Source organism: Lepidochelys kempii, chromosome 5 (assembly GCF_965140265.1).
Source record: "Lepidochelys kempii isolate rLepKem1 chromosome 5, rLepKem1.hap2, whole genome shotgun sequence".
NCBI lineage: Eukaryota > Metazoa > Chordata > Testudines > Cheloniidae > Lepidochelys > Lepidochelys kempii.
This window is the reverse complement of record NC_133260.1, coordinates 2,285,472-2,299,422: the sequence shown is the minus strand read 5'-3', so window position 1 is coordinate 2,299,422 and position 13,951 is coordinate 2,285,472. Positions and strand designations below refer to the sequence as shown.

General features: G+C 42.4%; 1 protein-coding gene across 8 annotated transcripts in view; it reads left to right on the top strand.

Annotated features, from left to right (window-relative positions):
* Positions 1-13,951, top strand: part of UNC13B (unc-13 homolog B) — a 381,168-nt gene that overhangs the window by 75,410 nt on the left and 291,807 nt on the right. For all 8 annotated transcript variants that reach the window (XM_073343305.1, XM_073343304.1, XM_073343298.1 and 5 more), the window contains exon 5: positions 1,009-1,132. In XM_073343305.1, coding sequence (XP_073199406.1) covers positions 1,009-1,132 — 124 coding nt within the window. The remainder of the gene's footprint in view (positions 1-1,008; positions 1,133-13,951) is intronic.

Below are 13,951 nucleotides of genomic sequence, written 5' to 3'. Positions count from 1 at the left end.
CTAGTAAGCCAAACAAAAATTGAATCTACTGTACATGCTTCTGAGGTCTCAGTTGTACAAATGTAAAAAGAGATCTAATTTTGTGAAGAACCTATAGCTTTGGTAGCTCTCATATAGACCTCTCAAAAACTGATGTTAGAATTGTAACACTCATGGGAAAAATTGTAAAAATATTACCTCATAGCATGCTAACAGCTGAAATCTCTCTCTATTCAAGGGGCTGTTATGGGCCACCCTTGTAACAAGCACTGTGACCTTCACCTGGTGGCATGAGGATTTTTCCTTAGGAGTTATACTTAATGCTAGAGGATACCTGCAGATTCCCTAAATAAAGCCACAAAACATTGTTTACTATGAGTAGTGTTGGCTGCGAAGTAACAGGGATTTCCTAAATTCTGAAATTCTTCTGTTAGCTACTCAAGTAACAAGTTCTGAAAGCAGGTCTAAACTTACTCATTTATTTTCGTAGCTCCAAGCCCAGTGTATGTGGACAGTATTTAAAAGAGAGAGATTTTACAGTGCTGGATATTATAGAGCCAGGAGATGGTAATTAACTTTGGCAGTAGGAGAAAATGGGCAAAAGGAGGTAGAGGGAACCCAGCCCAACAAACTTGTTTGTGCTAAATTGTCTTAGGAGCCCCAGTTCTCCTCAGTGATTGTTATTGAATACTCTATGCAAAATTCCCAACGGACGTGAGTAGGTTTGCTGCAGTTACATTTTAAATTCTCTCTTCCTTATCTTGGTATAAGCATTTAAATTATCCTGCAGAATTTGTGCAGCCAAAGCTCCAGGGGAAGTAGTCAGCAGTGGGGTATGGCAATCAGAAAACTGGGTTAATTTTTAGGAGTAAAGACTAGCAGGGTATATTGCTAATCTTACTAATCCTGTTGGGTTGTTCCTGGGCTCCTTATCAGCAAATGTCCAATGGAATTCATTATGTAAGGATGACTGCCAGGATAAAATATCATCAGACCTAGGGAATTGAGTTCATGGCTTTTAATTTATAGGAAGGACCTGGAGAGTGGTCTACGCTGGAGGCAGAAGTCGTAATGAAGCATGATGAGATCTGTGGGACCAAAAAGCCAACTCCCCATAAAATTTTGCTGGATACAAGATTCGAGTTACCTTTTGGTGAGTTGTATTTTGGTGGCTTAACTGGAATGCTACAATCTGAGGGATAAACATTTCAGTGGAGTTCTGTTTATATCATTCTCATTGTTTATATTACAATATATTAGAACATAGAACATATGTTGTGCTCTCAGCCTAACTGCAGATGAAATTTCATATATGACAGCTTCCTTGTTAAATCTTTTGTTACCTAGATGCTCAGCATAAATAAGAGGGATTTGAAGGTTTCTTTGTGCCATGAATCTTTAGCCTAGCGTGAGCTAAAGCTAGTAGTTGCTTTAGGTGTTTCAGGAGTGACACACAAGACACTTCATTTTGAAGCAGGGAGCACGTTTCAAACCACTTACCTGACAGTTTATTCATTCTAAATGGTGCAATAAATTGGAGAGCTGTGCAATTTATTTAATAAAGTACAAGTGCCATCTACAGCTCTCTGTTCATAAATAAAGTTGGATGTTTGTTTTGTTTGTATCCCAGCTTAATATCATCTACCCAACATCACAGGAATAACAGACTTCTATGGGAGCAGTTTTTCAGCTATATAGATGCATCTGGTTAAAAAAATACAGAACGTTCAAAATCAGCTAATTTAGAGCAAAAGCATCAGTCATAAAGAAATTACAGTATATCTACAGGGAAAAGTGAGATTAGAAAAGATTTAGTCATCTTAGTGGTCTGTATACACACAGGACTACGCTACTTCCTCCCCAACCCATAAGGGGCTGTTGGGAATGCTAAAGGCATAGGGACAACCTTAGCTCTTGCTTCCTTGGTTATCTGGTTGAACTTGCTAAGCGTTTTAAACTTGTTCATCAGTATAAGGTGACCTCTTCTATTCTAATGACAGGTTTCAGAGTAGCAGCCGTGTTAATCTGTATTCGCAAAAAGAAAAGGAGTACTAGTTCACGAAAGCTTATGCTCAAAGAAATTGGTTAGTCTCTAAGGTGCCACTAGTACTCCTTCTCTTCTATTCTAGTTGTTTGACTCCTTTGCAGTACTCCTGTTCTTTTCAGATGGACAGTTATTCCACCAGAACATTTTCAGTCAGCTTTAGATAACAGAGAAGATAGAAGTATGATGTGGAATCAGTGTCTTTGGCATCATTAACAGCGGGGACAATCTTGATTTCTTGGTCCGTCTGAGATATTAGTGACTTACTGTAAATAAAAGGAAGTGAACACGTGACACTCTTGTGAAATAATTGGCTCTCAAACAAGAGGGAATTCAGCAGTATGACAATGACTAGATTTGGACAAATGCAGTTAAAAACTGTTCAACTTTTTAAGTGAATTGCCAGATTCACATTATGACCCCTTCTGTTGTCTTATTTGTGAATATTTAGGTGAATGAGCTTTTCAGAAGGATGTCTGCAGAAAGCCAAAGCATCAAGAATACTTGTATGAGTGGGTGCGTGAGATTCTGTGGCTTGCATTGTGCAGGAGGCCAGACTAGATGATCATAACGGTCCCTTCTGACCTTAGTATCTATGAGCTGTCTTCTGGGCTGAGTAGCATTGCACCATGATTCTGCAGATGGGCACTTGGACAACCATCTTCAGAATTGACCATCCTGCTGTAGAGCCAAGTTAAGCAGTATTCATCTTACATACCCCTTCCTATGGTGTAAGGAGGACTCAAGATTTGGCCTTGAGGCTCTAAGATCTGTGTCAAGATTCCATGTTCTGAAAACCTTACTGAGAGTGATTTTTGTGAGCGCAGATAGCTGAATGATGAGGTAGATCAGAATGAACATAATATTTTATAAATATAATAGACATTCCTTTTTAATTAAATAAAATTACCTTATGCTGGATACATAAGAAATTTTTTTTATCAAAGCATGTTTTGCATTTAAAACTGATTTATTAAGTTAAGTAAATAGTATTTATAGTTAGTAAATTGAACTGATTGTCTCATCACCATGTTCGTTAAGATTCTAGAACTAGCAGATCTCATCCTTTCACACCTAGATTTTATTAGAGGTTTTTAAAGCCTGGATTGACAAAGCCTTGGCTGGGATGATTTAGCTGGACTCTTTTTCCAATTTTTCCACATCCTTCTTGTAGTGTGGGGCCCAAAACTGGACACAGTACTACAGATGAGGCCTCACCAGTGTCAAATAGAGGGGAACGATCACATCCCTCGATCTGCTGGCAATGCCCCTACTTATACATCCCAAAATGCCATTGGCCTTCTTGGCAACAAGGGCACACTGACTCATATCCAGCTTCTCGTCCACCGTAACCCCTAGGTCCTTTTCTGTAGAACTGCTGTCTAGCCTTTCGGTCCCTAGTCTGTAGCGATGCATGGGATTCTTCTGTCCGAAGTGCAGGACTCTGCACTTCTCCTCGTTGAACCTCCTCAGATTTCTTTTGGCCCAATCCTCTAATTTGTCTAGGTCCCTCTGTATCCTGTCCCTACCCTCCAGCGTATCTACCTCTCCTCCCAGTTTAGTGTCATCTGCAAACTTGCTGAGGGTGCAATCTACACTATCCTCCAGATCATTTATGAAGGTATTGAAGAAAACCGGCCCCAGGACAGACCCTTGGGGCACTCCACTTGATACCAGCTGCCAATGAGACATGGAGCCATTGATCACTACCTGTTGAGTCTGACAATCTAGCCAGCTTTCTATCCACCTTGTAGTGCATCCATCCAGCCCATACTTCTTTAACTTGCTGGCGAGAATACTGTGGGAGACAGTGTCAAAAGCTCGGTGCTTTTGTGCAGGACACCTCTCCTGTTGCATCCCTTCGCACAGCTCTGCATCCTCACACTCTCCTTCTACTTGAGTGCTGCTTTTCAGTTACCCACAGTGAATACACATAAGGACCAGCTGTTGAAGAAGAGAAGTTATTTACCTTTTGTAACTGGAGGGTCCTTGAGATGTACGGTCCCTATGTGTATTGCACTACCTACCCTTCTTCCCCTCTGCTGTGGCTCATTTCTGGATTTGTGGTGGAGAAGGAACTTGATGATCTCCTTGGTTGGAGGCTGAGGAGAACAAGGGCACATGAGTGTGCTGACAGTGCTTTCAAAATTCTCCAATTCTGGGTGCAGGGAGCGCGTGTGCACCCACAATGGAATGCAGATAGGGGCCGTACATCTTGAAGAACCTCCAATTACTACAAGCTGAGTAACTTTCTTTCTTGTCTTTTAACTTTGAATGTCCTAATCACTAAACTGAACTAGTTACATAAACTCTGCAACTGCAGAAGAGGCTGCTGTTGTAAAAATCAGAAATAGCTCTTCAACAACTTGATTCTTAGGTAGTGGCTTGGCTAGTGGTGTCTACCAGTTTCGCTTTCTTTAAAACTTTGGCAGCAAACTTAATGCATAATGTTTTATTTAATTTAAATGATTCTAATAGATCAGAGTAAGTTTAGGCCTTAACACAGGGTGTCATAATTCATAGGATCATGGATTCTAAGGCCAGAAGGGACTACTGTGATCATCTAGTCTGACCTCCTGTAGAACACAGGCCAGAGAACTTCTCGAAAGTAATTTCAGGATCAGATCTTTTAGAAAAACATCCAATCTTGATTTTAAAATGGTCAGTGATGGAGAGTCCACCACAATTTTAACTTTAAATAAGCTTATATTAAAAAAAAAAAAAAACAGACCCTATAATTATTTTAAATAAAATCCAATTTAAATAAAAAAAAATCCAATTTTTGTAATTCAAAAAATTAGTTTTTATATGCCATTGAACTCATTGACATAATTCAACTCTTTATCCTATGAGTGAACTGCTCATTTACCTGGAGTAGAGGGATTGATTTTGGGGGGCCTTGTATTTGTCTTTATCGTGATCACTTTGCTTGCATATTGCATCACTTCTCCATGCATTAGACTGTGATCTCTTTCTCTGTGTTGGCAAAGTGTCTGGTGGAATTTAGACACTACTGCAATATAGATGATCACCTTAAACTTTAGGGGATATGTTAGTTTCTTTCTATATTACTAATGAAGCAAGACTATCTACAGAAGCTTGCTCGTTCTGCATTGCAAAAATTCCATCCTCATCTTGTATGAGTGTAAAGTAAAAATTCCTCATGTAAAGTGCTGATTTCTTTTTACAGTCAGTAAAGCAGTCACCTTAAAGACCTTTATATAGTAGAACAGACTTCTGTGTTTGATAAATGCAAAGTCCTTTATGTCTTAAATGTGATTTCGCCCGCCCACCCCATTCCTATATTCTCATCAAGAATTGAAAGCAGCACATTGCTTTTCTTGCTGTTCTTTAAAAACACATTGCCCAGTATATGAGCACAACATAAATTTCTGAGGAGCAGGGGTTATAACAGAAAAGTGAGAAAGTTAAGTGAATTACAATTCTTTTTTGACTTTAAAAATGTGTAAGATCCCTTTTAAGTCTGTTGACATTTTAAAAAGTGAAATACTTGTTCCTTCATTTAACCTGCCAACTCCTGAGTTCAGAGAGTCTCTGAACCACTTGATGTCTCCAAGCAGCTACAGCAGCACTCTGTGCTCTCTTAAGTGGTGTGGTGCAGTCAGCTGTTGCAGGGTAATTATTAATTTAGGTTTTGTCAAGTACATTATATGAAAATCCATTCTCCTTCCGTTATCTTATTTCATTTGTTTGTATTTCTTCCAAGAATGCTTACATCATAGTTAAGTTTTAGAGAAAACCTGTGGAGACACAAATTAAATTTGTTCTCTGTTCTCTGTATCATGTCTGGGTCACCCATTCGGTGTTATGGAAATGTTTTTTCTTGAAGACTTTGCAGAACCCCAGAAGGAACACTTCTTTAACAAGCAAAAGATGGTTTTTTTTCTTGCTGCTAAGCTTAAGGTATTCTCCTTGGCTTTCATCTCCGCCACCTTGAGAAGGCTTTAGGGTTCATTGCCCTACATCCTGAGTAAAAACTTTTGGTCATGGTTCAGCTGCTAATAGTCTCTGTACTTCAGTTTCTCTGTCTATCATCCGATGAAGCTCACGAAAGCTTATGCTCAAATAAATGTGTTAGTCTCTAGGGTGCCACAAGTCCTCCTTCTCTTTCTATCATGTCGATGAAGCAACATTTCCGTGCTTCTCTCTGTTCAGACACTCTGCTCCCTTTTTTTTCTTTTTAGTCTTTCCTTTCAGGCGCCTAACGTCTGTGGGTTGGTCTGCTAGCCCATTGCTGTAGTTGCCTAGCAATAGCTTATGGCTTACAGAGTCCAAGGGTTCGCTGTCCTTAAGAGTGAGATTTACAGCCCCAAAGAGGTGAGATTCAAGACTGAGTGAGACTTTTCAGGTGCTGTTAGGTCATAGCTAAAGTCAGGGACTCTCCTCTTTAGTCCTTGGCAACATCCAACAGTCCAGGTTTTTAATCAAGCCAGCACTTAATAGTTTTAAAATGTGCATTGCTTAATATTGCATATGAAACACTTAAATGTCCTACTTCATACTAAAGTCTAAGACATGTGAGAATTCTATATGCCATGCAAACCAGTGGATTTTAAGAAAAACAATTATTTGCTGGTTGGAACAAAAACCTGGATGGGTAGAGATCTCTGAGGACCAGAATTGTTATTACCTGATTAGGCACACAGTCAGTGGACAAAACGAGTAACATTAAAAAAAACCCTTGCTTTTATATAAACTTAAAAAAGAAAACTTTTGTCAATACAACAGTGTGATTATTTTGCATATAACCATGTGCCCTTGTTGCCAAGAAGGCTGTCACAGCTGAATCCCCACTCTGTCACTTGAGTACAGAAGGTGGGGGCCGACAAGGATTTTAAAAATTAATACTTTCCACTCCAGGCTTGTATTAAGCTCCCAATGCTTATCTCTGACCTTGGCTTGCCACTAAATGTTGCCACCACACAAATGCAAAAAAAACCCTCCTTGGACCGAGGAAGGAGCACTTGGGAATTCCTCCCTGTGGGGTACCCTTAAGCCCTTTCTCCACCCCTCCAAGGAAGAGCTGAGAAAGAAAACAAAGGAAATTAGCTGTTACTACCAGCTAATCAAACAACATGCAAACCTCTCAAGACCCCAAAAATCCAATCCTGTTCTTAAAAAGCATGTATTTTCTTCCTTTTTGTTTTTAATAAAATTTATCTGGAACTCAGGCTTTTGCTAGATTTTAAAAGAGCAATTCCAAAAATTAAGCATCCAAAATAGCTTTCTTGGGGATTAGTTTAAAGGTTACAAGCAAACAAAAGCATCTGGGGTTAGCACAGAGGCGTTCACAAGCCTTAAAAATAAATGGAAATAAACCTAATTGCATCTTCCTAAACATTCCTAATTTACTTACGTATTTGGGTTGTTAAAAGTAGTTCTAGATATGATCTGATGGTTTTCGTATCTGGTTCAAACTTTACACAGCATTCCTGCTGCCTGTCTCTTTTGCCCAGAGAGAACAACAGACAAAGGGAAAGTTTATTTCCCAATTTAAAAAAGTTCTACCTTCCCATTGGCTCTTTTGGTCAGGTGCCCGCTTCCTTTTTTTAACCTGGGGGACTTTTAACCCTTTACAAGTAAAGCAAGCAGAGAACAGCTACCAACAAGGATTTTAGAGCTAACTGGTTGGCTGGGTGTCGATCAAAGGGAGCTACCCTCGCTTCATTTATCACAAAGGTTAACAGCATATTAGGCTGCATTAGTAGGAGCATTGCCAGCAGATCAAGGGAAGTGATTATTCCCCTCTATTTGTCACTGGTGAAGCCACATCTGGAGTATTGCGTCCAGGTTGGTCCTGCTTTGAGCAGGGGGTTAGACTAGATGGCCTCCTGAAGTCTCTTCCAACCCTAATCTTCTATGATAGCTGATTTCTACATCAACTGGTAATCAACAAACTCCTCTTGCAGCTTCTTTATCTCAGGTGGAGAGAGACTGAACATGTGCTGGTATCGTCTAATGAAGTGCAACCTGTTCAAAAGTGCAGGGATTCTCAAACTATTTGTGCTGGGACCCCCTTTGAAAATATTTCAGGTGATGACCATCCCCCACCCCCCAAAAGTGTTAGCAAATTATTGTACAGACTCATAAGTGCACTAAAAGAAGCATGTTGTTATGATCCCTGCAGTCAAAGGCACTGAAGCCTTTCAAAAAGTGTAAAGTAACATTTCTCAGGAATAAATATGTGGACTTTAAGGAATACATTTTTGCGGGGCGGGGGGAAGGCAACAGGACACAGTTACAGGAGCTGGAAGCCTTTTCCAGTGATTTTGGTAATCATCGTAGTGTTGTCCAAGGGTTGTGGCTTTATACACAACTGTAGACAAACAAGTATCTGGACTCTTAATGTGAGGGGTGCTGCTGTTTTGAAGCCACACTTCTTTTGAATTGTGGCTTCAGGGAACTGAGGGGGAAGACCCTTAAATTGTCCTCTACATTTAGTTTTGCCCAGTGTTGTTCTTTAAGCAAGTCAAAGCTGAAAACCCAGATTCACGTAAGTAAATAGTTGCAAATGGGAGAAGCAGTTTACTTGCTGCAGTTGGGATTTGGGGATAGTTTGCTTCGAGGCGAAACCTAGAAGTCAGCCAGAGGCTAAGATTGGAATCGTTGCTTCAGAATGGAATCACGTGAGATGTCGATCAGTTCCTCTGGAGCTTTCAAGGTGAGATTTGAATTTGGAGAAAACTGGTAGTCGAATGGGTTTCTTATGCAGTTAAATGTGGTTAGGTCACAATTGAGCCCAGTTTTTAAATACTCTGTGTGAATGTAGGGAGGTGTTCAGCTACATGTTCTTTTATATCCCCAATGGTAACATCACTGGCTGAGATTTCCAGGAGGTCATTCAGCGCTGAAAACATTTGACATTTTTTGTTGTCGACTTGACTTCCAAAGGTTCAGTTTTTTAGTAAGGGCATGTATTTTGTCATTGAGTTTGAGGATGTTTGTTTGTTTCATTTCCTTGTAGTATTCAAAGAATTTAAACAAATGTAAAAAAATGTCAAAAATGTCTGAGAGATAAGAGAGAGTTGCCAACCAACTATTTGATGTCACTTAAATGCTGCTTCAAGGTGGAATCCACTTCGGTCAGAAACACACATGTTGTTTCTCAATTCAAACAGGTGGACTCTTCCCCACGACAGCAAGTGAACCTCTGTGTGCAGTAATAAGTGCTGATGATCCAAGCCCATTTCTTCACACAGACTTTTAAAAAGTTGGGAATTCAGGGGCTTTGCTTTAATAAAATTAATGATTGCTACAGCTTGACTCAAAATGTATTTTAGGTAGGGATCCATATTCCTACCAGCAAGAGGTTTCCTGTGAAACATGCAGCATGTCCACTGGGCTTCTGTGGTGGCTACTTTTGTCTGCCGACAAGCCCACTCTTGGTACCAGACAGCTGTCATGGCATCGGTGCAGATCCCTACACAGCTATTCCAGTTAATGTGTTCCCCTGTTATAAAGGCATCAGGGAACTTAAATATTTCCTCTTCCCTACTATATGTCAGCAGTGCCTTGAAGAGGAGAGAGTCGTCTTTTACTCTGTTTTCCCAAGTATACTGAGCATAGACCACTAACTGTGCTGCTCCTGAAACATTGGTGGATTCATCAATCTGTAAGGAAAAGAATGTGCTATTTTTAATCCTTTCCACCACCTGACATATTCTCAATACCGTGACTCACTTTATCATTTGATGGTGGAGTAGAGCTCAGCTGAGTGGCAGCATCTTTGCCAATCATACTTTCTCATTTTTTTCGATTCAAGAAAAATAAGAGGTTTGGCGATGGTGAGGCTTCTTTGCCCTGGTGCTTAAAAGTGAGAGAGCATAAGGTGCTTCCAGAGTTTTGGCTGTCACAGTTGCTGATTTGCATAAGTTTTTTGTTGCTCAAGTTCATGAAGGTTTCTTTCAAAATATTCCACAGACCTCTCCACCTATGTAGGGTGTCTTGTTTGTAAATGTTGCTGGCGCTTTTTTGGTTTTAGGCTATTGGCCAAAACTTGACTGCACAAAACACACTGGGGACTCGGAATGTCTTCTGAGCCAGTGTAAGTAAATCCAAATGCCAAATAAGAAGTGTAGTATTTTCTGGTTTTTGGTTTTTTCCCTGCACTTACAAATTCTGTTCTCCACCCTCTGTCAGCTTGAGCTCCCCTCTTCGTGCCATGTACAATAAAACAATCCATTATTTTCACAGATTAGTTTATTTCAGATATTATAGTACTTTATTTACTTACTTACGCTACCTGTTCTTTCCTGCTGTTAGTTTAGTCTGATGCTCTTCATACACTATAGAAGTGGTAGGCCACATTCTGTGAAAACAAGGGCCTTGCTTAGGGAAGTGACACAACCAGAATGGCCTTGTTCTCATGGAGCGCCCTGCTCTGAGGGCAGAGCGGAGAGTGGCTCTGCTGGCCAGAGGCTGTGAAGGCTGTGCTCCCTGCCAGCTGCTGCAGAGAAGTAAGGGTGGCATGGTATTGTCAGACAGCTTTTCCACCCTTATCTGCTGCTGCTGGCAGGTGGCACTACCTTCACAGCTGGGTGCCCAGCCACCAGCCTGCGATCTCACAACCCCCCTACAATAGTCTAGGGACCCTCTATTGGGTTGGAACCCCACTTTGAGAAACGCTGGTCTAAGGAACCATCTACTTCTCAAGTGTCCCCTTGGGCTTAGAAAAGACTTCACTGTGTTGAACAAAACTATCCTGGTACAATACAGGGCTTTTATTTCTCAAGATGTTTTCACAAAGGTTTGAGCCTCACTTTTTAGAATTTCTTGGGGATCATAGAATCATAGAATATCAGGGTTGGAAGGGACCTCAGGAGGTCTAGTCCAACCCCCTGCTGAAAGCAGGACCAGTCCCCAATTAAATCATCCCAGCCAGGGCTTTGTCAAGCCTGACCTTAAAAACTTCTAAGGAAGGAGATTCTACCACTTCCCTAGGTAACGCATTCCAGTGTTTCACCAAGCTCCTAGTGAAAAAGTTTTTCCTAATATCCAACCAAAATCTCCCCCACTGCAACTTGAGACCATTACTACTTGTCCTGTCCTCTTCCACCACTGAGAATAGTCTAGAACCATCCTCTCTGGAACCCACTCTCAGGTAGTTGAAAGCAGCTATCAAATGCCCCCTCATTCTTCTCTTCTGCAGACTAAACAATCCCAGTTCCCTCAGCCTCTCCTCATAAGTCATGTGTTCCAGACCCCTAATCATTTTTGTTGCCCTTCGCTGGACTCTCTCGAATTTATCCACATCCTTCTTGTAGTGTGGGGCCCAAAACTGAACACAGTACTCCAGATGAGGCCTCACCAGTGTCGAATAGAGGGGGACGATCACATCCCTCGATCTGCTCGCTGTGCCCCTACTTATACATCCCAAAATGCCATTGGCCTTCTTGGCAACAAGGGCACGCTGCTGACTCATATCCAGCTTCTTGTCCACTCTCACCCCTAGGTCCTTTTCCGCAGAACTGCTGCCTAGCCATTCGGTCCCTAGTCTGTAGCTGTGCATTGGGTTCTTTCGTCCTAAGTGCAGGACCCTGCACTTATCCTTATTGAACCTCATCAGATTTCTTTTGGCCCAATCCTCCAATTTGTCTAGGTCCCTCTGTATCCTATCCCTGTCCTCCAGCGTATCTACCACTCCTCCTAGTTTAGTATCGTCCGCAAATTTGCTGAGAGTGCAATCCACACCATCCTCCAGATCATTTATGAAGATATTGAACAAAACCGGCCCCAGGACCGACCCCTGGGGCACTCCACTTGACACCGGCTGCCAACTAGACGTGGAGCCATTGATCACTTCCCGTTGAGCCCGACAATCTAGCCAACTTTCTACCCACCTTATACTGCATTCATCCAGCCCATATTTCTTTAACTTGCTGACAAGAATACTGTGGGAGACCGTGTCAAAAGCTGTGCTAAAGTCAAGAAACAACACATCCACTGCTTTCCCTTCATCCACAGAGCCAGTAATCTCATCATAGAAGGTGATTAGTCAGGCATGACCTTCCCTTGGTGAATCCATGCTGACTGTTCCTGATCACTTTCCTCTCATGTAAGTGCTTCAGGATTGATTCTTTGAGGACCTGCTCCATGATTTTTCCAGGGACTGAGGTGAGGCTGACTGGCCTGTAGTTCCCAGGATCCTCCTCCTTCCCTTTTTTAAAGATTGGCACTACATTAGTCTTTTTCCAGTCATCCGGGACTTCCCCCGTTTGCCACGAGTTTTCAGAGATAATGGCCAATGGCTCTGCAATCACAACCACCAATTCCTTTAGCACTCTTGGATGCAACGTGTCCGGCCCCAAGGACTTGTGCACGTCCAGTTTTTCTAAATAGTCCCTAACCACGTCTTTCTCCACAGAGGGCTGGCCATCTATTCCCCATGCTGTGATGCCCAGCACAGCAGTCTGGGAGCTGACCTTGTTCATGAAGACGGGGGGAAAAAAGCATTGAGTACATTAGCTTTTTCCACATCCTCTGTCACTAGGTTGCCTCCCTCATTCAGTAAGGGGCCCATACTTTCCTTGGCTTTCTTCTTGTTGCCAACATACCTGAAGAAGCCCTTCTTGTTACTCTTGACATCTCTTGCTAGCTGTAGCTCCAGGTGTGATTTGGCCCTCCTGATTTCATTCCAACATGCCTGAGCAATATTTTTATACTCTTCCCTGATTATATGTCCAGTCTTCCACTTCTTGTAAGCTTCTTTTTTATGTTTAAGATCCGCTAGGATTTCACCGTTAAGTCAAGCTGGTCGCCTGCCATATTTACTATTCTTTCGACACATCGGGATGGTTTGTCCCTGTAACCTCAACAGCGATTCCTTGAAATACAGCCAGCTCTCCTGGACTCCTTTCCCCTTCATGTTAGTTCCCCAGGGGATCCTAGCCATCCGTTCCCTGAGGGAGTCGAAGTCTGCTTTCCTGAAGTCCAGGGTCCGTATTCTGCTGCTTTCCTTTCTTCCCTGTGTCAGGATCCTGAACTCAACCAACTCATGGTCACTGCCTCCCGAATTCCCATCCACTTTTGCTTCCCCCACTAATTCTTCCCGGTTTGTGAGCAGCAGGTCAAGAAAAGCTCCCCCCTAGTTGGCTCCTCTAGCACTTGCACCAGGAAATTGTCCCCTACGTTTTCCAAAAACTTCCTGGATTGTCTATGCACCGCTGTATTGCTCTCCCAGCAGATATCAGGAAGATTAAAGTCACCCATGAGAACCAGGGCGTGCGATCTAGTAGCTTCCACGAGTTGCTGGAAGAAAGCCTTATCCACCTCATCCCCCTGGTCCGGTGGTCTATAGCAGACTCCCACTACTACATCCCTCTTGTTGCTCACACTTCTAAACTTAATCCAGAGACACTCAGGTTTTTCTGCAGTTTCGTACCGGAGCTCTGAGCAGTCATACTGCTCCCTTACATACAGTGCTACTCCCCCACCTTTTCTGCCCTGCCTGTCCTTCCTGAACAGTTTATAACCATCCATGACAGTACTTCAGTCATGTGAGTTATCCCACCAAGTCTCTGTTATTCCAATCACGTCATAATTCCTTGACATCACCAAGACCTCTGGTTCTCCCTGCTTGTTTCCAAGGCTTTGTGCATTTGTATATAAGCACTTGAGAGAACCTGCTGATTGCCCCTCATTCTCAGTATGAGGCAGGGGCCCTCCCGTCACAGACGTTCCTGCCTGTGCTTCCTCCCGGTATCCTGCTTTCCCACTTACCTGAGGGCTTTGGTCTCCTTCCCCCGGTGAACCTAGTTTAAAGCCCTCCTCACTAGGTTAACCAGCCTGCTCGCAAAGATGCTCTTCCCTCTCTTCGTAAGGTGGAGCCCGTCTCTGCCCAGCACTGCTCCTTCATGGAACACCATCCCATGGTCAAAGAATCCAAAGCCTTCTCTCCGACACCACCTG